General features: G+C 34.4%; 2 protein-coding genes and 1 long non-coding RNA gene across 5 annotated transcripts in view; 2 read left to right on the top strand and 1 right to left on the bottom strand.

Annotated features, from left to right (window-relative positions):
- The window catches only part of Ccdc39 (coiled-coil domain 39 molecular ruler complex subunit), a 45941-nt gene extending 33626 nt beyond the window's left edge, over positions 1–12315 (top strand). The window contains exons 17-20 of the mRNA XM_004834648.3: positions 223–363; positions 487–666; positions 897–979; positions 1774–12315. Coding sequence (XP_004834705.1) covers positions 223–363; positions 487–666; positions 897–979; positions 1774–1930 — 561 coding nt within the window. The 3' untranslated portion in view covers positions 1931–12315. The remainder of the gene's footprint in view (positions 1–222; positions 364–486; positions 667–896; positions 980–1773) is intronic.
- Ttc14 (tetratricopeptide repeat domain 14) lies at positions 174–15071 on the bottom strand. Of its 3 annotated transcripts, none has more exons than XM_021254636.2 (12): positions 14615–15071; positions 14195–14319; positions 13892–14091; positions 12344–12428; positions 11903–12032; positions 11432–11587; positions 11015–11086; positions 10485–10604; positions 10257–10379; positions 8480–8597; positions 7446–7555; positions 174–6680 (listed from the first exon to the last, which is right to left on the bottom strand). In XM_021254636.2, the coding sequence occupies exons 3-12, from the start codon at positions 14075–14077 to the stop codon at positions 5771–5773; spliced, it is 2010 nt and encodes a 669-aa protein (XP_021110295.1). In that variant the 5' UTR covers positions 14078–14091; positions 14195–14319; positions 14615–15071; the 3' UTR covers positions 174–5770. The 3 variants fall into 3 exon arrangements, with proteins under 3 accessions (XP_021110295.1, XP_004834704.1, XP_021110288.1); XM_004834647.4 differs by having other exon boundaries at positions 14759–15071; XM_021254629.2 differs by lacking the exon at positions 11432–11587 and having other exon boundaries at positions 14759–15071.
- Positions 15072–15125: 54 nt separating this feature from the next.
- Positions 15126–23319, top strand: part of LOC147825361 (uncharacterized) — a 360721-nt gene continuing 352527 nt past the window's right edge. The window contains exon 1 of the long non-coding RNA XR_015440987.1: positions 15126–15186. This is a non-coding gene — a long non-coding RNA (uncharacterized LOC147825361). The remainder of the gene's footprint in view (positions 15187–23319) is intronic.

Genomic DNA, 23319 nt, shown 5'->3' with positions numbered 1-23319 from the left:
AATGTATTTCAATAATCATTTATATTATTTTTTCTAAGTACCATTAAAATACTTTTTAGTGGAATTATATACAAAACTTAATTCACAAGACTGACACGTTTATCCTCCAAATGTATAAATGTGCATTATATACAAAAATAAATGAGTTATATGAATACTTGACAATTGGCAAATAATAAGTCAGCTTTTTATTCTAATCAGTATGTTAAAATTTTTCTGCAGAGCATGGAAAACACTTTACAACTTACAGAACATTTAGCAAATAATGTCAAAGAAAAACTATCAGAGAAACAAGCTTTTGCATCTCAAGTACATAGAGAAACTGAAGAGCAGAAGCCAAAATTAGAGAGAGTGACTAAACAGGTATAGTTATCTTTCTAAACTGACTCATATTTACATTTTTTAAGTCTTAAATGGTAAACTCAGATCCTTTATCCTTAAAAATTCTTGAAAAATGTTTATATCATGGTTTATTTTAACCACCAGTGTGCAAAACTCACAAAAGATATCCGTCTTTTGAAACAAACAAAAGATGAAACACCAGAAGAACAAGACATTAAAGTCCGTGAAGTGAAGCAATTTCAAAAGGTCATTGATGAAATGTTAGTTGATTGTATAAAAGAAAATGCTGCAATCCGTTTTATCCTTCAAACATATTTTAAGCAGGTAATGTAATACCATCTTTATTTTTTATTTCTGGTGCTAGGAATTGAACTTAGGGCCTTGTGAATTTTAGGCCAAGTGCTCTGCCACTGAGCTACACATCCCCAGCCTTAATTTCTTAAACAGTTTAAAAAAAAAATTTTATGATGTTAATAGTAAAGTAAAATCTAATTAAAAATATTTTTTTCCTAAATGCAGTAGGTCTAATGATTATTGTTAAATATTTTTAACAGAATGGGTTAGAGCTACCAATAGCTAGTAGTAAAGAGAGCCACCAGAGTTCTACATCTTCACAGGCCTCACTGGTATCACCAAGGTAAGTGGAAGGTTAACAAAATCTTTTAAAATTATAAAATGGCAACACAGATATATAGATATGGAGAGTATAATTTTTGTGACTAAAGCCAAATTTGTGAAATTTTACATAGTCAGGGTTTTATATTTTGCTAAAAAGGAAGCTATTTTTTCCTTCTGCAAGTGAATGTTAGCAGAATTCTGTCATTAGGGATGCTTAATCAACACTCATGCATTACTGGCAAAACAAAACTTATTAATAATGATCCTGATTCTAGAATTTCCAAGCTGCTACTTAATACCTTTCATTAGGTCCACAGAGAAATTTTAGAGGAAAAGAGGAGGTCCTAAAAAAAGTGCTTAAGTATTAAAAACTGTTTCTACATAAAAATATTAAATAGCTAAACTTCTCCATACTTTTATAAAATATATTTTTAAAATATTTTAGTTGTATGCCTAGTTATTTTCTAAACAATCCCACCATTTTATCCCTGCCAACACAGCTCACTTTCCTCTTCAGCTTAAATTACATATTATTTTAATTACTCCTGCAAACTTAGTGCTTCCAACTCTTAAGAAACTGCTGAGTTGAAAATATTTTTCTCACAGAAACATAATGAACTACTTATTGAAATTATGTTCCTATTTCCTTTTTTAAAATTATTTTTTGATATTAATATCATACTTTAAAAATTTATTAACGCTATTAATATGTACATTTTTCTCTCAGAATTATGGGATTTTTTTTTCAATGAGGGGGTCTATATCAAATATAAATTTGCATTACATTTATGATTTTTTTTTTTTCTTTCCTAGGTCATCTAGGAGTAGCATAAATACTTCTGCTTCTCAGGCTTCGATTAAAGTATTAGAGCTCAACTTCCCAGACTCTTCACCAGTAGGCAGTAATTCTAGGCCAATCAGAGCTAGCAGTAGTTCTAGTAATTTGAAAAGCAACAAGAGTGGCAAATAAACATCCGAAACTTTTTTGAACAAGTTTTAAACACAAAAACAAAAATCTCCTAATTGTAAGTTTGATACAATTTTTGAGTTCCATATATAATGGTATAGAGGCCTACTGAAGCAGTGTTAGAAATACAAGATGACCCAAGTTTATCCAGTAGAAAAATGTAAAAGCTGTTGTTTTTAAAGGGAACTTTCTTAGTTTCCTACTATTTTATTCTTGGAGAGGGAAAACAATAGCAGATTCTTAATAAGGATGCATGTTATGCAAGAATGGGGCAAATAGTGTTTTTCACTGCAATTCCAATGTTTGTAGTATTAGAATACACTACAAACATCTAAGCTAACAGAATCTTTTAGGAATAAATTTCTAGAGATTCACTGTATATCACAGTAAGAAAATTTGCATTTATCTTACAAGATCTTCAAATTAGGCTTTTTTTTTTGGTACTGGGGATCAAACTCGGGACCTTGTGCTTGCAAGGCAGACACTGGAACCACTGGGCTAAATCCCCAAATCCCCGGCCCAGGCTTTCTTTATTCATAGAAGTTTATTTCCCAGACTTTTTTGGGGGGGAAAAAAATCTCTTAAAGGCGGTTCCTTCTTTTGGTATAATTTGTAAGTAAAAGACAGTATCAGCAACCCCCAAAGAAAACTGGTAAGAGAAATGCTGTGTATTAGTAGAAAAATGCACCTTGTATTTCTAAGGATTATTCTACTCTGCCGTTGAAAGAAATGAAACACATTAAAGATTTTGCTTTTAAAACAAGCCAACCAAGCATAAGTACTTTTTTGAAACTTCCACAATTTAAAGAAAGCTAGCTATGCCATTAGAATTTTATAGATTTACACTGGAGATGGACCATCAGATTTAGTTAGTTTTTTCAGTTAATGCTTTGTACTTAGCACATTGAACTTTTAGAATGACGTATTATACAAATGGATTTCAAATAAATGTACTGGAATTCATGTATGTAAATAAGCACATTCTTCAAATCTTGAAAAAAAATTCAGCACCACTGTGACTGTCTTAAACCATTATTCACAGATCCTTCTCAAAAGCAGTAATGTTAGTGAATCTGATTCTCCTGATTTCTTCATTTTAGAAATAGCTTAGAAAATACAGTAGTTAAATCCAAAGATTAAGATGAGTAAAAAGCTGAATTTTTGGCTAAAGCATTGCATGAGATTTATTTAGAAGATCTAAAAACTGATGGTATTATACAGTCACTTTGTTTATCCAAGTTATTTTCAATTGTGTAACAGTTTGTAAATTACCTGGATTTGAAACATTAAATGATTCTATGAAGGCAGGAGGCATGTCTTATTACTAGCTTTCTAACTTTGTTCAGTTACTTCTCTATACTTTTTTCCTTTTGTGATACAGAAAATAGTAGCAATTATGTACAAGTTTATTGAAACTGGATAATATAAATGTACAGGGCTTGAAACATGGTAATTACACTACAACTAGATCTTCTATCTACTGAATCACTATCTAGAGCCTAGCACAGTATTTGTGGAATGGTTAGGTTCTTAGGCTAGCATACAAGTTTACGTTTAATCCTTCAATAAAATAAGTTCTAACATAATACTAATTATGGCAAAAGACAACAACAATCCCTCTGTCTCCAAATCTGATCCTAACACCCAAAAGTCACTCTTCTTCTAACTTATGGAAACCAAGACACAGACTGCCTAAGTATGTTCATACTTATGACATACTGATACTGAGAAAAATTATTGAAGATGTCACTATGGATTTTTGACAATTTAATTCCCAATAATTTTTTTTGCTGTGGTATCTTTTTCCTAAACATATCCTTAGACACTGGTTTGTAGGTTCTGCTTCAATTTGTTATGTCTCAAGAAAGAGACCCTAGAAACAAGGAATTTTTAAATTCAAGCAACCTAAAGGATAAGGCACTATCTTAACATTGAGGTAAAACAGTATGTGTAAAACTGTAAGCTGTGCTAGGGATTCTCAAGTGTCAAGGGGCTATGGCAGGAGGTAGTTTCTACTTTTTGAAAACCTCATTATGGCCAGGTCCAGTAGCACATACCTGCAATTCCAGCTACCTCGGAGGCTGAGGCAGGAGGATTGTCAAGTTTGAGGCCAACTTGGGCTACATAGTGAGACTATCTCAAGAAAATAAAGGGGGTGGGGAGATGTAGCTCAATGGTAGAATGCTTGTCTAGCATGTGAGAGGGCCTGGGTTCAATTGATCCCCAGTACTTCAAAACACAACACAAACCCCATTATGTCGAACTGTGTAGGGATGACAGAACTATTAATACAGAGAACACTGAGTTTGTTTCAAAGACTAGTGCATGAGTAACTAGCCTATTCCCACTGCCATTATTTATGTTCTTAACAAGGGTTTCTTTTTCCTGTTCCACTGCAAAACAAATTTCAGATTTTTCCCATTAGCCTCACATCTCAAGAATTTGAAGGATACAAAAAGTATATACCACTATTGAAGGTTCGATATTTTACTGGTGGCAAGAAGCAAAACAGAATAAGGAACTGGTCTCTTCATCATTCTTACTTGGACCTTTGTAGATGGATACCCATCTATACCTATACCCATCCTGTGTCATCATAAATGATGGAACTAAAATTCCACTGCCATTTACAACTTTTAGAATTTTAAATTATGGAGATTCTAAAAAGCATCACAATCCCAATAGTTATACTTCTTATCAATAGCTCCCAAAGAAATTACTATTTTCAGTAATTTTGGGGGGATTCTGAAAATTCAAGTCCTTCCTTCTTTAGCTCAAGCTGTTGAAATTTATTCTTAGTAAGATCAAGTTCTGGTTGGCCTACTCTTCTATTTAGATCTTGAGAAAGGAGGCAGTAAGGGAGGTGAGGTGCTAAGAAGGAAGAAAAGTAAAAATGCAGGCCAGCTGTGGGCTATTTAAAAACATGCCTAGAGATTTTTCAGCAGAACATTTGCAATATTAGGACAGTTTCCTAAATTTCTTTCCCCAGAGGAATAACAAGCTTTACAAGTGTGGTTCTCTATCACTGCTATTTTTGTTAAAAGGATTAGTTTCTGTTCTGATCTGCTCTTGTCTAGAATACAGTCTCTAAGGCCCTTACCAGTGCTTAAGGTTAAATTTCTTATTGCCAATGGTAACAGTAAGTTAATAAGTTAATAAAAAATAATGGATAAGTAAGCAAAATAGGCCCTAATCAACTTTCCTGGTCTTATTGGAAGGCATTTGGTAAGTTAGGTAAAAGCCAATGAATGTTCACAGACCAATTTTAATTAAATTAGGCTTTTTAGAGGCAAATTAATAGATATAATCTACCATTTTAAAACTCTGCCCCCCAAAATAATTAAAGAAATGATATAAAATAGTACTTGAGACATTAAAACATACCCTTTCAAAACCCGAAGGCTTTTAATGTAACAGAAAAGAGTAATTTTTGATGAAATGATCCAAGCATTTAATGTGCAAATTTAACTTTCAGCCAAACAGCAAGATAGGATGGGCCCAGGAATTTGCATACACCATAATACAGTGAAGCAACAATGTTTTCAGAGAATTACACTTGATCTTAGCCAAAAGACCGAGAAAGGATCAGAGCATTACCTTTAGGTAAAGAAATTTAAATTGTCACACTAAGAGATACATTGTACATAAACATACCCATGGAAAGACTAAAACTTAACTTGTGACAAAGGGACCTACAACTGAAACAAATTTGAGATAAGCTTTCTGTAATCTCTACAAATAATTTTAGAAGCAGATATTTCTGCATCAGACTGTTATGATTAAAATACACTAAAATATTTATGAGCAATGCTTAGCAAAATGGTACAGATTTCCTTGGCATTATCAGTTTTTTGGCTTACTTCCTTTTTCTTTCTCAAATTCAGCTATCTGATTAAATATGTTGAGTAAATTTTGAGGTAAATTTTTTTTAACTTTGCTCTCTGATTGCTCTTTACTAGCTAATCCATCTGGAACTTGTGTTTTGTTATCTTCCCTAGAACTGTCCTCTCTTTCATAATCTCCTTGATTGATATTTAATCGGTACTTTTGCTCATGTCTACCCAAATCACGTGATCCAGAATAAGTGTATTTCTTGTGTTTTTCAACTGACTTCCAAGAGTGGTCTGAACTGGCTGGTGAAGTGGAATACCTCATGGAAGCTGGCTCCCACTTTCTATAATGCTCTTTTCTTCCCTCTGTGTCTTTTTCAAATCTCCTATAACCATATATTTTGTCCTCTGAATTCCTACAGAAGGAATCTGAGGAATTTCTTCTACTGGAAAAATGTCTTTCTGATTTATATGGCTTTTCTACTTTGCTACCACCTGGCTGGGGTTTATAGCTATTATAAAAATCTCTTGGATCTTCAGACCTACCTCCAAAATCATCCGGTATTTCAACTGAAGATGAAGAGAGAGAGCATCTATCTTTGTCTTTTACCTGTGTCTTTGGATACTGTAACTTATCCTGCTTTTCCAGTAGTTTTTCCACTTCTTGTTTTTGATTAAGAAAAGACGCTGAAGTATTAGCTGGAACTGGGTAGCACTCATCTTTCCTATTCTGATCTACCTGACTTGAGGATGCCCTAGATGCATGCCTTTTGGAACTGTGAGAAGACTCTGAACGGGTCCTCTTATGTTTCTTATGCCTTTTGTGATCAGAAGAGGAAGAGGATGAGGAAGAAGAAACAGATTCATCATCAGATGAAACACTTGAAGAGGAAGACGATGATTTTCTTCTTTTCTTCTTTAACCTAAAAAAATATAGTTAACTCATCAGGTATGTGAAATACAAAAATGTTACTAATATCCATAAAGATCTGGATCCTATTTGTTTTTCCTTAAAGATTTCCTACAAGCTGTAGCTTACACAATAAATAATATATGAGAAATGATATAATGATCTCAGTTACTACAAAATCCAATTTTACCATCAAGCATGACTTTTGGGAAAAATACTTGTGCCCAGGGTGTCACTGTGAGCAAATCCGTCATTTCTGAAAGACACAGCGACATTTCTAATATTAAAAACTTAAGACTAAATAAACCCTAAAGGAAAAAATTTGAAGTTTTATATCTGACTACCTCTAGTTTCATTCAGTTTTTGTGGTGTTGTCTTGTGCATGGTAGGATGTTTAATTGTATCTTGGACCTCTATGCATCCCACCAATTATGACAACCAAAGATATCTCCAGACACTGCCAAATATTATTTAGGGAACAAACCACCCCTGGTTGAGAATCACTGCTGCACATCTAAAACACTTCTAACATACAGATAATTAAAATAACTTATACTGTATTTTAATTCTAAGATTCTAATTTCTTTGCAGAATTCTAGTCTTACATTTCAATTTGCTTAATATTTTTTATAGAAAACCATATGGAACCCATGCTTGCCGAGAATTCTTAACAGATATCACTTCAAACCTTTTTTTTTTACTTACTTTATTTCCATATGACACTTTGGGTTCAACTCAGTAGTTGCTTATGTTAAAAATACTGAATATTATAGTTTACCTTTTCTCCTCTTTTAAGAGCTTACGCAACTTTTCTGCACTCGTTTCTATTTTCTTTGTTTTCTGCTTTTCTTCCTTTTCAGCTTGTTTTTCTCTTAATTCCAAAGATTTCTTTTAGAACCCAGATATCAGAAAAACCACACATTAAAAATAGAATATACAAAACCCAGTATTTAAGAGACCACCCCAAATCAGAAGCCCAATTTAGTATGACCAAATCACCATAAAGCCAGCATTAAGGATGTATTTTGAACATAAGAAAATTAATTATACAGATGTTTGGCATTAATCATTAGAATGGCCAGAACAGTATTGAGGACCATATTGCAGTTGGTATCCCATGAAAAGAGGGGAAGCCATTGCAGTAGTACCAATGACCCAGGGTGCAAAAAAAGATAAAAAATAAAACATGAAAAATTATTTTTAAAAATTGAAAAATTTAAAAAGGACATAAAGTTTACAAATAAAATTCAAATAAAGACATTCCATTAAGATGAATTGGGGGAGATTGGGGACACCATGTTCAAATACAAACCATTTTAAATATAGCACAGCCCAGTTGGATGCATGATTACATAAGAAATCATTTTCCAGTTTGTGGATGGGGATGAGCAGCACCAGATGTCACAGACAGAGCAGCAATGGTCCAATTCAGAAGAAAATGCATGAGAAAACATCATCATCAGTATTACAGGAAAAGGTATATTAAATGTCTCAAAAAGGCTTTCATTATTAGCTCAATTATAGTAGCAACAGTGATAATTTATAACTACAGTACTAGGTAGGCTCACTACAAAGTACAGTTCTCAAAACCACATATTGCATTTAGGAATTTTCCCAGTTATTTTTCAGTACAAACAAGTAAAAAAGAAGCAGCACTATAAAATAATGTCAAACTCAATTCAGAAAACTATACTTAAAAAGAAACTTTCATAATGCTTAACTTAGAAAATCTAGAATATTTTTCCCTAGAAGAAAATTTATTTTGGCATTAATTTTAAATACTGTAATTTCTAAGAGGAAATAAAGAATCACCTGCATATATTTATGAAGTTTCTGCAAGGCATCCTCTGCATCTTTAAAAGTCTCATCCAAAGCCAAAGCTTTCTTATAGTAGCTTTCAGCATTTAAAAACTTCTCTTCTTCTTCTAACCTGAGTTTGATAGGAAGGTTTAGCACTTTTGTAAAAATAACAAAAGTATCCAAATACATATGTAGGCCAGAGGCTTGGACAGAATGTATTAGGGAAAAGCCATGATTAACAAATTATTTTCCAAAATGAACACTACCTAAATCATATGCTTCTTACTGTAATTTATATGGTAAACAGATCACATACAATAAATGAAAATCCATTACTATTAACTAGATAATACTAGCACACGTTTTGTAGAAATATACAAAAACACATGTTAAACTGATACCTGCAAATTTAGTACAATCTTGAGTGTTAGCAAAGAACTATATAGGCTGGTTTTTCCTAGTACTTTATGAAATTTTTTTCTTTCTACACAATTTTTTTCAAAAAATTCCATTGTTAAAAGTTCTTGGGAAATAAACAGACACACATACTCCATAACCAATTTGTAGATATAAAGCTCACAAATACATGCTACAGAAAAATAAAATTTGAAAAGTATAGACGGAGAGAAGTGAAAGGACTCTGTAAAATGCTTTTAGTCACATAAAGAAAAAGTAATGAAACAAACAAGTGGGATTAGTTTTGTATTGGCAGACTGGATGTAGGAAGATGAGACAGGTGGTTAATACAGCCAGGGAATTAGCTCAGTGCTGCCTGCCTCTCAAGCTCAAGGTTCTGAGTTTGATCCCGGTACCAAAAAAAGGAAAAAAGAGATGGCTAATACTTCTGGCTTGGATAATTTGTTGATGCTCCTTCAGATAATCATCAGTGCACAGGTAATAAAACAACTACATCTCAGTAGGTACTAGCTATCTACCTACTGAGAAAGTAAACCACTGGTTCAATCACTATTGAGAAATTCATATAAGTTAAAAACAAGTACGCAAAATTTCATTAATTTGGAATTTGTGATGATTCAAACTAGAATTATCATCCAAATAGAAATTAGTCAAATTCATGAAACAGAAAAGAGATGATCTATTAAAAAAATTAATAGTAAAATCATACTATTAATCATGAACTGGGATTTTAATTATTAAATTAGGCTGTTACCAAATTATTTATGTTTAAAGTATTACATTTCTTTGAAATAATCTATAGATTGCACTAGTTTATTATTCACTAAATATTTATAATACAACTACTACACCAAGCATTATTTCAGTAATTATGTTTCAATGATTTGTTGTACCATTTACTCTGAATCTGTGGGTTTTAATAGACAGTCGTAAGCCAAATACTGCACCAAAATCTTATTCACAATTAACTACAGAACATTCAACTCGTATTTCTGACACTATACTACTAGAACAATGAAATGAATTAGAAGTTAGAAGTAGAATGAAATGATTTAGAAGTTTAACTTCTAGTACATGTACTGAAAAAAAAAAAATTACCTAATTTCTTGTATTTCCCATTTATAATTCTATGTAGTGAGAATAGGTATTTCAAGCAGTGAACTTGGGACATCCCTATCTCCAGTTATAAAAAAATCTCAGTAATATGATAGGAAAAAGTGATTGGAAAAATTTAAAAGGATATTTTTAAAAATTTCCAATCAAAATTGAAAAGAAGTATTGTGAATTGAGGGAGCTACAGATGCTATTTCCTTAAAATTCAAGCTTTCATAGTAATGGGTTGAATATGAGATTAACAAAATCCGACACTTACTGCCCTCCTCTTTCTACAAGAGTCTGGCAGAGGTATTTTCTTGCATTCCTGTGAGTTGAGCAGTTTTCTAATGCAAGTTCAAAATCTTCTATTGCTTTGTTCAGACTTCCTTTGGTTGCATACCTAGAGACATTAAATAAAATTAGAGAAATTTAATCCTGTGAGCTATTTATAAATCTTTTTCACATTTACTTTGCAAGCAATCTTTAAAATCTGTAATTCACTTACAATGCTCCACGAGCTACCAAAGCTTCCACATTTTGTTTGTCTATTTCCAGAGCTTTATTGTATTCATTCATAGCATCCACATGACGCCCAACCTTAAAATAATCAACTCCAATCTTTACACTTTAAAAAAGAATATATAAAGCATCATAAACATTTTAAAAAATAAAAATTAATATGAATACATTTTAAAGGCAAATGTCTTCAAATGTGGAAAACATTTAGTTTTCAAAAATACTTTCAATATATCTAAGAAGCACTATGCGTTTGAATATTTTCATAACAAATACTTATAAAACCCAGGTATTAATGATTCTTTTTGAAAAAAAAAAGAAAATCCTGAATAAAATTTAGGTCTGTTAAGTTTACAACATAATACCAATGTAATACTTATCTAAAAAGCTAATGTCAAAAGAACTTCATTTTAATTCATTTATAAACAAATTCTGGCCTTAATGATGCACGAAAATGCATCCTTATCCTAACATTCTAGACTACATAAAGATTTTGTTAAAACAAAACAATCTTCATACCATTTTAAAGCCCAAGATGCAGACTGTTTCTTTCTCAATGCAGATGCAAAATCATCTTCAGAGAAATTTTTGCTATTAAAATAAAAGATCAATAAATACTTTTTAAATAATTATATTAAACTGCCTGACAGATAGGCCCTCAACACTAAGTAAACCCATAATTTAGCAAGAAATCTGTAATTCATTTATACAGCAAAAATTCTTAAATTGTCAAGAGTATTATTAACAAAATACATTTCTTAAACATAAAACGTGATAAGAAAGTCAGGTCCAGGAGATGGAATCACCCAGTTTATTCAACCTTGGGCACAGTCTTGTTGCTAGGTTTAGAATGACCAAGAACATTCTTCAGCTATGCATTTCTTAGCTTAGCATCACTCCCCTACCACCTAAGAGAGAAATACTGATGTACTATACCTTTGTAGGCCTCTCATTAAAGATGGTGGATTAGATTCATCTATTCCTAGCTTTTCTAGGAGGAATTCAACTACTCCTGGATTAACAAATCCCAAAGAACTCTGCATGATATTTTCATAGGACTCCAAAGAATTACTATTTAGTTCAACACTCCTCCTTTAAAAAAAAAAAAAAAAAAAAAAAAAAAAAGCAAAAGCAAAAACACAAAAATGAGTAAAATGCTTAGTCCATACCACTTCTATTAAAGAAAGATTATGAGGTTTATATACTAGTATCATTTTTGTACATGTATATATTACATTATCATAGGATTCCTTCTACCAAGTCTGAAGTAATTTAAGGTTTATAAAAATAAAATGAACAGATTTTACAATAAATTAAATTTTCATGTTGTGAGAAGTTTGACAAAATATGCTACTTTAATCCAAGAAATTTGTAATGAACCACTGCTGAAACAGTTTGGATAAATACCTGTAGTACAAAGGAAGTTCTTCAGAAGTAATCACACCTAGTTTAATATTAGACAGGTGTGGTGGAAGAGATGAGCTATACAGAGATACTGCAAGCTTTTCATGGTACCTGTCGATATCCTTGATTCCAGCTTGAAAAAAAGAAAAGAGAGAACTAAGCTAAAAAGAAAATGTAAATTAATATAAAAATATATAAAACTCTCCAAACATTACCCCCTCATTAGGCTACATTATCAAAGTTAGTAAAAACACTTTTTTCTTCTCTTGGTTTTTTGAGACAGGATCTTGCTCTGTACTTGAGGTTGGCCTTTGAACTTGCCATGATCCTCCTGCCTCAGCCTCCCAAGTAAGTGCTGGGATCACAGGTGTGTGCCACCACACCTGGGTTCTGTAAAAAAAAATTTCAATTGTGACTTTTTATTAGTAGAATGAAACTGAGCACCTCGAATGATGTCGCCAGTTTGGTAATATGATAAAGGATCTCCGTGGTTACTGTGAGAAGGCACATCTCTTAATGGGCAAAGAGCCTGCAATGAGAAGTATTTGAAAACACCAGACATTTCATTCTATAGTGAGAACAGTTATCTTTTTTTAGTTGTTTGGTATGAACAGCTAATAATTGACATGAACCTTAAGAAACAACAAAACTCCTAAAGTTTACTGGTTTTTTTCTTTTTAACGGACACATAACTTATAATTTATAGGGCACAGTCTGCTAATTCAATACATTTATACAATGTGCAATTACATTAGGATAATTAGCATTTCTTTTTATTTCTTTGTGCTTGAAGTCTTAGAACGCCTCTCTGCTAGTTCTTCATAAAATATACATTAAGTTGTTATAAACTATCATTCATTACTGTGCTATAGAACACTAAAACTTATTCTTATTTAATTGTATTTTAGTACCCATTATTCTACCCCTTCTATCCTTCAATTCCTTCCCGGCTTCTGCTAATTACTATTCTACTTTCCTTGAGATCAACTTTTTAGTTTCCATAAATGAACAAGAATATGTGGTATTTGTTTTAATGTGTCTGACTCCTTTTACTTAACACAATGTCCCCTAGTTCCAGCCATTTTTCTACCAGTGACAGTATATTCCATTCCTTTTTTATGGCTGAATAATATTTTATCTGTTCATCTGCCAATGGATATGTTGGTTCAGCTAAATTTAAATATGGGTTTTAGTTACAAGTAATTTCTGTATACAAATATGGTAAAAGTTGTTTTCTGGCTCAGTTTGAAAATTATAAATTGTATATAACTTTCCATTAGTTTTAGGAACCAAATATAGATTATAAAACAAAAAGATATTTTGCACTTGTTAAAAATACAATTTTGTGGGCCAGGGATTTAGCTCAGTGGTGCTTCCGCCCACCTCACAAGCGCAAGGTCCTGAGTTTGATTGACAGTACCAAAAAAAAAAAAAAATATATATATATATATATATATATATATATTTTTTTTTTGTCCAGAAGCTATAGGGAGTCCAATAAAAATGAAACGTGATTTCTCCAAAGTTCTGTTTTTCTTCTTTTTCATTTGCCCGGACAGTCAGAAAATATCAAACCTTTTAAGGTGACATGTCATTTCAAATTTTGGGCTATTCATCTTGGGCAAAGTCTTATAATGGACATTTAATTAATGAAAATATACAAATGAACTTTTCTGAATTGTCTATATCCAAGTATCTAATGGAAATATTAAGAATATGTTCCACTAGAAAATAACTCCAGAATACCAATCAACCTCACCATGTCTGCTATCTCTGAGCATGTATAAAAGGAAACTGCCCCTGCAGAGTCCACAAAAACATCAGTGCCAAAAATGGAGGAAGGAACTTCTTTTTTTCCCCAATTAATACTTATTTTTAATTTCCAAAAATACTGCAGGAGGTATACTTAAACAAAACTGGGGAAACAATGTTTGCAGTGAAAGAACTATCAAAACCAGAAGTAATCCAGATAATTGAAAAGCAGTAACTTACTGTGATTTCTAAGTGGGATATATCTCTCATGATGCCGCTTCCTAAACAGATTAAAACCATGAAAAAACCAAATTCCCGAATGGAGCTAATTCTTCCAATTACTATATCACCACGCTCAATATCTCGGAAAAACAGCTCTCTCCGATCCATACTAGGTATTTCCATAAACTGCTCTAAAGGTGGCATGACTGCAAAATGCTCTGTAAAAAAGTTAAAATCACGAACAATAGTTTTGATTTCCATTTCATTTGAAATACTGTTAAACCAACCATCTGATCCTAGAGATTTCAAGACTAAACTCACCTTCACTGTCTTCATGAACTTCAGAAGTTGCAGGTGCATCTGATTTCCAGGAAAGTGCAAAGAGCAAATCCGCTTTTTTGGAGATGAATTTTTGTATTTCCACGTTGTCAAATCTCTTCTCTTTTCTTAAAAAGAAACAAAACTTATGAATATTGGTTTATCTGTAAAACCTTTTTATATCCAAACTTCTGCTTATGGCTCTCATGGCCCAGTCCGCTTAGAAATCCAGGCCTTACATTTTAGGATTTAACCAGGAATTCGCTTATTCTTCAACCTGGAGGTGGAGGGCGGGGAAACTTAACAAGTGAAGCTTCCAGCTATGGAGATGAAATTGAAAGCCCAGGGGCCTTTAGGTAAGGAATCTGCGTCTGGCTGAGCAGTGCCAACGACTTTAGCCCGCAATCCGCAGTGCACACCCACCTGGGGCGTCGACCCTCCTCCACTCAGCCCTCAGCACCAGCGAGGCAGTCCTCACGTGGCCCAGCTCGGCTGTTTCTAGGCGCAGCTGAGGGCCCTGCCTGGGCCCCCTTCCCCGTCTCGAAGCGGCGCAGCCCGTCCTATTACCTGCCCTGTAAATGCTGCAGGGCCGGCGGACCGCGAGCAGGCTCCACGGCCGACCCCAGGAGGCTCCGGAAGTTCGGATTGTCCTGCTGTTCACTCCGGAGTAGGGAGAGCAATGACGGCCCGTGGCAATTCAGGGACTGCCGCAGAAGGTCCCGGTCCATGACTAGAGAGTGAGGGCCTGGCCGCAGGTGGGCTGCTAGCCCCCTGTTCCGTGCCCACTACATGAGCCGGGTGGTCTGTGAGGCTAAGAAAGCCTCACAGCAGCCGGAATCACACAACTCGATCTACTGTAAAGGTTGCCTCTCCCGGAAGTGTTCCGGAGCCGCCCCTAGGGGTAGCGGGGCGGAACACAGGCCAGATCTCGCGAAACTGAGTGAGACTACGGAAGCCGGAAGGAATGGGCTAAGGGGTTTGAGTGAGTGATGTAGGTGAGAAACTTGTCTTAAAAAAATTTCTTGATGTTATTAGGTCGAAATAGCCCGAGTTGTATTGTAGGGTGACTAATTTATTCCCCTGTTTACAGAGGCGCTTCTAATGCCAAGGCCAGGGTAAGAGCCCCAGACTAGTTGCACAAGATTCTTCCCTGGAAGTAACTTGCTGTGTTAATCAATACCTACGTTTTAAGCGTAACTACCGTAAAACAGTTGCCCTGGAAAAGTTTCTCGATAGACTAGAGGGCAGAAGAAAAGAAAGGAACTCATTAAGAAACGAGTTAGGTTCACCGTTCATACCACATTTACTAATAACAATTTTAGAATTATGAAACCAGAATACCTTAAATGTACAGGCATGCTATTTTAGTTTTACAGCTTTACCCTATTCGATGATAAGCTGTAAAGTGCCTATACAGAGTAGTGACAGAAGAAAGGAACTTTAAGCAGGCTTACTCAAAACTCAAACTGGAGCAATTCATTTGTAAATAGCAAATTTAACTTGATTGTTCTAACTACTCTTGCTTTTATTCATTTTGTGTTTTAACAATTAACACCTTGTAACATCAAATGAGCTGGAAACAGAGGGAAACAGAACATGTAACATGTTTTATTACATAGGTTAGTTTGTTAGGGAGATGTCACAGAGGGATCATTATAGAAAGAGAAAATGTGACAAAAATAGCATGATTATTTCCAAGTAAATCCCACTTTGTCAAAACTGCATGTGTAGGATGTATGCTATTTGTACAAAAGTATTTCAGAATATTTTGTAAACTATAAAATATTTATTGTGCATTAAAATTACATATTTTTCCCTGAAAGGCATGCAGTCATGAGAATTACAGAAAATTTGTAGCACATAACAATGGTTTGGTCTGAGAGGATTCTACACTTTTGTTCTTGCTCCTCAGTGTGTAATAACTAGAGATTTGTAAATCTTTGTGAACATTCTGTACTGCTTCCCAAGAGATACTCATTCCCTGTTACCTGATTTCAGCACAATAAATATACTACTGGTGTGAGAAAAAAAAAAAACCCAAAAAAACTCAAACTGGGGGTTTTCATTTTTGGTTAGTGCTGGCCTTGAATGGCAGTTGCCACAGTTATTTAGGTGTCAATGACAACTTTGTTCTTCACTTCCTAAACACCACTCCCACTGCAGAAGGTGAAGCCTCACTGGATTTGTTACAAGTAGAAGGGATAAAAAGTGAGGGAATTAGTCTTGCATCTCATTTGGGAGAAACTAGTCTCAAAAATGGAGCTTCTCAAGGTGGGCATATAAAGAAAATACTTTAGTCACTTCCTGCTTTACTTTTTTAACTTTAAAATTTAAGAAACTTCCATATGAAGGGATATGAATAAATAAATATGTAGGGAGAAGCAAGGGGTAGTGGAGTGTGAGAAATGAGGAAGGCAGAGTATGCAAAACATCTTTGATGTTTGGTTCGTAGGCTATTCCATTTCTAAATAAAACACATACATCCTTTAACAGGCACTAGTCTAGACTCTGGAGATACAAAGATGAAGGAAACAAGGATGCAGGAACACAATGGTTCTTGAGTGGTTCATGGACTGATGTTGGAGTAGACATAAGAAATAAATATCACACAGGGGTCAGTTATGTTTTTGTGGACACCCACCAGACTGTCTGCTTCCATTGATCCCTTTTTTCTGGAAAATCCAGTAGTAGCAGTTGCTGGGAGTCAGAGAGGAGGGAGGAGAGGCAAGTATGTGTAGTTCAGGAGGAGGAAAGATATAATTAAAAGAGTAGAGGTGTGAAAAAGCAAGATACATTCTGGAAACCAAGTGTGACATTGAGATAGGTAGGGATATTTTAGTTAATAGGCATTTTCATTATGTAAGTGTCCCATTTCATGAGGGCTACAGATTGTTAGAAATAGACCCCTTGCCTTCACTGTGTGCATGTGCACACACACAGATTAAATTCATTATTTATTTAGCAAGGAAAACAAACTTGAGTGAAGCAAGGTACCTACATCAAGCAGGAGCAGAAGCAGTGTATTTCATTGTAGTTTTCTTGGCTCTCCCAAGTTTCTCAAGATAACATGTACAGGCACTAGTTTATTTGCTAAAGATATTCTTTGGTTTAATGTTACAAATTTATATTATCATTTGTAAAGGTCATACAAATAATCTATGCCTTTATATGAAATATTTGTAGAAAAGTTTCTGGTTCTTGATACTGATAAAAGGAATGTCAAGAAGGCTTCATCTTCGTGTGAGGTGAAGGACCAAGTGTGTTTCAAGGACAGCAAATACCAAATAAGAGCCTAGGAGTCTGTTATGATACATCCAACTTTGTTTTTCAGCAACTTTTTATGACTCCTCTTTTTTTAAATAGTAGAACTTATTTTTAGGGCAATTTTAGGTTCACAGAAGAAGTGAGAGGAAGGTACAGAAATTTCCCAGAAATACAACGCATGATTGAAAGATATGGTGAATGTTTAAATTAAAAAAAATTGTTATGGTAAAAGACACTGCCATTAATTCAGCTCAAAATTCTCCTCACTCTGAATACACTTATCCCATAATTTTGCCACTTTTTGAAGCAGTTCTGAAAGTCCTTTTTCATGAATGTCTTTTGTTGCACTGTTGTGGCTGCTTTGATGTCCTGATTGATTAAAAATATTTACCTTTAATAGTCATTTTAGAAGTTGCACAATGCCAGATCCAGTGAATAAGGTAGATAAAGACACACCATAATGTTTCTATGAGCCTGTCTTTCTATTGAATGGCCCTTAGCACCAGCATTCATGTATTTTGTATTACACCTTATGCAGGTATTCACACAAAAAAAGTCTTCTTGGGTCAGGGATTTAGCTCAGTAGTGCCCGTGCCTGCCTCACAAGCGCAAGGTTCCAAGTTCGATCCCTGGTACCAAAGAAAAAAAAAGATTTCTAGAACTGCTTCAGAAAGTGACAGTGATGGGATAAGTGTGTTCAGAGAAAAAGGGAGCATTTTTTTTTTTTGTATCAGGGCTGGAACTCAGGACCACAGGTGCAGTGCCACTGAGCTAAATCCCTGGCCCTAAAAGGGGAGAATTTTGAGGTGGATTAATAGCAATGTATTTTTTACTGTAATAATTTTTTAAAAATTTAATCATTTGCTGTATATTTTATCACCCCTTGTACCTACTGCTACACATGCATAGCCTCCCCTCATTATCAGCATCCCCTGTCAGAGTGATACATTTGTTACAACTAATAAACCTGACTGACACATCATATGTCAAATTCCATTGTTTACCTTGAGTTCGCTTTTGGCGTTGTACATTTTATGGTTTTGGACAAATGTATAATGACATTATATTATCACCATTATAGCATCCTCTGTGCTCTGTCTATTCTTCCCTCCCCCTCCAGCACACCTGGAAATCACTGAATGTTTACTGTCTCCGTAGATTTTCCTTTTTCAGAATATTATATAGTTAGAACCACATGGTATATACCTCTTTCAGGCTGGCTTCTTTCATTTAGTAATATACAGTTAAGTTTCTTTTATGTCTTTTTGTGGCCTTATGCCACATTTAATTTTAGCAGTGAATAATATTCTGTTGTCTAGATATAACATAGCTTATTTATCCACTCACTTAGAACATTTTATTGCCTCTAAGTTTTGGAGCTTATGAATAAAACTGCTGTAACATTTTCATACAGGGTTTTGTATGAACATGAGTTTTTGGCTCCTTTGGATTATTACTGAGGAGTGTGATTACTAGGTCATATTACAAGAGTATTTGTAAAAAAGCACCAGATTATCTTAAAAGGTGGCTGCACCATTTTGCACTCTTGTTAACAGTGAGTTAAACTTTCTATTGCTTCATATCATCATCATCATCATTTGTTGTTGTCAATGTTCTGCGTTTTTGCCATTTCAGTAGCTATATAGTGGTACCTCACTGTTTTAATTTCATTTCCCTGATGACCTATGATTTGGAACATCTTTTTATATGCTTATTTGTCATCAGTACAGTGATATATATCTCTGTTCCCCAACTTGGTTCTTTCCACAATTTTGGTCACAAACCGAATTGGACAAAAACCAAATCAAATTCAGTGGTTGGGTTCAATGTTGACCTTATGGAGAAATTTAATTCAATTCTTGTCCAGTTTGGTTTGTGACCAGAATTGTGTAGAGAATTGAGTTTGTGAACTGAGATACCACCGTACATCTTTTTCGATGTGGTATCTGTTTTAGGTCTTTGGCCCATTTTTAAATGGTTTGTTTTCTTATTGTTGAGTTTTAAGAGTTCTTTGAATGTCCTTTTAAAAATACTTATAACCTTTGACTTGCCTTTTTATTTTAATGGTATTTTTTGTGGAGTAGAAACATTTATTTTTTTCCATTAAGTTTATTGGTACATTTTAGGTATAAAATACAGTTGTATTCATCATTTGGAGTTTGTACTTTACATGATGTATCTTGGTTCTTATTTTTTCCCCATTCCCCTGCCCTCCCTTCAACCCCTCCTCCTTTCCTGTTTACAAAGACTTTGTTTCCAGTTTTTCCTTTTCTCATATTTTTTCTTTTCCCTTCTTTCCTTTCCCATACTCCTCTCACTTCCCCTACTCCTTTAGACCTTTTCTTCCTATTTCACATTATCAGTTATACATTTTGATTCTTATTTACACTTTCAGTTTCTCACACCAGAGAAACTATTTGGTATTTACACGTGTCCTGTTTATTTCACTTGAGTATCACCTCAATGTGCATCCATTTAGCTATAAATGTCTCTAGTTTCTCATTCTTTATGGCTGAGTAGTACTCCATTTTATAAAAAACCCCGCATCTTCTTTATCCAGTCTCCAGTTCAGAAAAATTTAATTTTAATGATGTCTACTTTATCAATTCCTTTTTTCAAGATCATGCCTTTGGTATCTAAAATGTCATTACTATCATCTAGATTTTTTTCTGTTACATACTTGGAGGTTTATAATTTTGCACTTCACATTTATATCAGAGGGCAATCAATCCTATTGCCTAGAAAGGGGGACAGTGAGGGCTAAAGAAAGACAGACAATAGAGTCTTGCATAATTTCAAGTATATGGGGGACCGGGAGGTCAGTGCCTCAGAGTGGGCAAAGATGAAGGCACTCTGAGGTAGCCGTTAGTTTTTGGATACACACAATAATTGGCAAGAACATCAGGGGGTTGTGGGAATCCTGTGTTGATGAGGATCTTATGTTGATGAGGGGAGTGAGGAGAGCATTCTTAAAATAGTAGGTGGGTTGAGATAGCAGGCTAATAAAGAATTTATCTTTCCCCCACGTGAAACCTTTCTCTTCTTTTGATTACTACTTGATTCTCAAAGAACCAGGATGTCTTCAGGTGATGTACTCTTGCCCTTCCATGTTACAGTATCACGGGACCATTGAGGTCTCAACTTGTGACTAGAGGCAAAACGGAGTTGTGTTTCTGCAGGCCATAGCTGGCTCATGACAAGGTGAAATTGGGCATTAGATAGCTATAGTCATGCTTTAATTAAGAAATGATTTTCCCCCTAAAATTATATAGAATGGCCCTTGATACATTTAGATTCATGCGTCATTTAAAGTTAATTTTGTGTAGGGTGTGAGGCCCATGTGTAGGTTTATTTTTATTTTTGTGTGCGTGTATATCCCATTGTTCCAGCACCATTTATTGAAAAATTTATCTTTTCACTACTGTACCACCTTTGTTCCTTGGTCAATGATCATTTGCCTGTATTTATGTGGGTCTGTTTTTGGGCTTTTAATTCCATGGATTGATTTATCTATTTTTAAAAAATTTTTATTCATTAGTACATGTTTGCAGTACCTAATGTTTACATTCCTTGTGTGGAGTTGGTACATGTATGCAACACATTTTAATTCCTTTTTTCATCCTCGTTCCCTCTCTTTCTTCCTCCTTCCCTCTGTCTCTTGATCCCCTTCCCATCTGAGAAAGATCTATCTTCCTACTTATTATTACCTATCTTTTATTTTGCTCTCTGTTTATAATTTGGCTTTCTCATATGAAAGAAACCATATGATATTTAAACTTGTGTGTCTGATTTATTTCGCTCATCATTATAGTCTCAAAGTGAATCCATTTTCCTATAAGTCTTCAGAAATGGGTGGATGGGGTACCCCTCTACATTGTTGTTGGGAATGTAAATTAGTTGAACTAGTATGGAAATCAGTGTGGAGATTCCTCAACAAACTAAAACTACACATTCCATTTGACCTAGGTATTCCCCTTCTAGGTATCTTCTTGAGAGTTAGAAACATCATATTATAGTGATACATCCATACCCATGTTTATAGCACCACAATTCATAATAGCTAAATCATGGAAACAACCTATATGTCCATCAACAAATGAATGTCTATTCTTTCACTAATACCACACTATCTTGATTATTCCACCTTTATAGTATATACTGAAGTTGCACAGTGTCAGTCCTCTTAATTTATTCTTCTCCAAAGCCTCATCTCACCTGTTTTTTTTCTTTTAAAAAGTCCCTGTAGTTACCTAAGCCAGCTTGAATAGATGTATAGTTTGGAATTAAGAATTTTACTAATGTGTTAAGAAGCCACTAGCTAGCTTCTGGCCTTTCTACTCTGCCATTTTAAAAATGAATAATCAAATATAGAGAGGTTAATAGATGTTGTGCTGTTCAAACACTAACTTTAGAATCCATGTATATGTAGTTGTTCTACCATATAATGCAGTTTAGAACACTAGCTGAATCTATGATTCTTAAGTTGTCATTTTAAAATGTATATATGGAACTTATTTTTAAAGTATTGTGATAGTTTTATTTGTCAGTTATACTGGGTTGGGGGTGCCCAGACAGCAGGATAAACATTATTTTTGGTATGACTATGAGGATATTTTCAGACGGGATTAGCATTTGAATATTGAATTGGTGAACTCAGGAGTAGATTGCCCTCCCCTGTGTGGGTAGTCAGCATTGATCTATGGAGGGCTTAAATAGAAAGAAGAGCAGGCAGAGAAGGTGAAATTCATGTTTTTTTTTTCCTGCCTAGCTACTTGAACTGAGACAGAATCTCATTTAATTTTCTAACCTTAGATTGGAATTTATATTATTGACCCCTTGTTGTCAAGCCTTTGGACTCAGAATTAAACTACCAGCTTTCCTAGTCTTCAGCTTGCTGATGGCAGATCATAGGACTTCTCAATCTCCCTAATCTTCCACAATCATGGAAGTCAGTTCTTCATGGTATATATGTATATATATCTCTTATTGTTTGGTTTCTCTGGAGAACCCTAATACGAATATCCATTGTTATGTTAATATCCAAAGAAATTTTTGACTGTTTTTCCACTAATGGGGCCATTTGATTACATTCCTAAACACATGGTGCAAGAAGTTTAAATTACAGTTTTGTTACTATAGTTTTATACTATAGTTGACTATATTAGTCAACTAGCTGTGTTCTATTCAAAATTCTATTGAAAACCACCCTGAAAGTATAGCTAAGCAGTAAAAAATCCATTATTAGAGAAATACCTTAACCTACAGTCTTTCTGATAAGGGTCAATTTTTCTTCATTCATTTATAGAGTCTTCATTTGGCAAGATCCTAACCTCTCTTTTTCCTACCAGAGAATAACACATTTCTTCAAGAATGAAAACATTGTCAGTCTAATCCACTTGAGGGTGCTATAAGATCATTGTGGTATCAAGTTGTATATTTACCAGAAACCTGCCAACTAAACAAGGATTCAGGGATGGGGGACTGTGATCTATTATATAGAGTCAATTTAGGATAATTGTGGCCCTAACACCTTCTTCACCTTTTAGTGACTAGTAGATGTTCCAAGGATATTTTATATTGATCATATTTCATTGTCCAGAAATGATCAGCTTAGTATTTTTGAGGTTGGTTTGTTTTTTCTCCTAGAGGAATGATCACTGGTTTTAGTTCTGATCCAGGCTGGCAAAGTCTGAATAGACTCAAAATGAACACTGAACAGCTCCAGGGAGACTGGGCAGAGTGCTGATGCATTTACATCATAACCCATGTGTGATGTATGTGGCACTCCTGGAGATGTGCAATGCTTGACCATATGTAGTGACCATCTGTAGTGCTAGTCTCAGGCAGCGTGCCTTCCATGTTTG

The sequence above is a fragment of the Heterocephalus glaber genome, unplaced genomic scaffold, assembly GCF_053883595.1.
Source record: "Heterocephalus glaber isolate CG9 unplaced genomic scaffold, H.glaber_assembly_v1.0 deba00001504, whole genome shotgun sequence".
Taxonomy (NCBI): domain Eukaryota; kingdom Metazoa; phylum Chordata; class Mammalia; order Rodentia; family Bathyergidae; genus Heterocephalus; species Heterocephalus glaber.
This window is presented reverse-complemented; position numbering and strand designations above follow the sequence as displayed.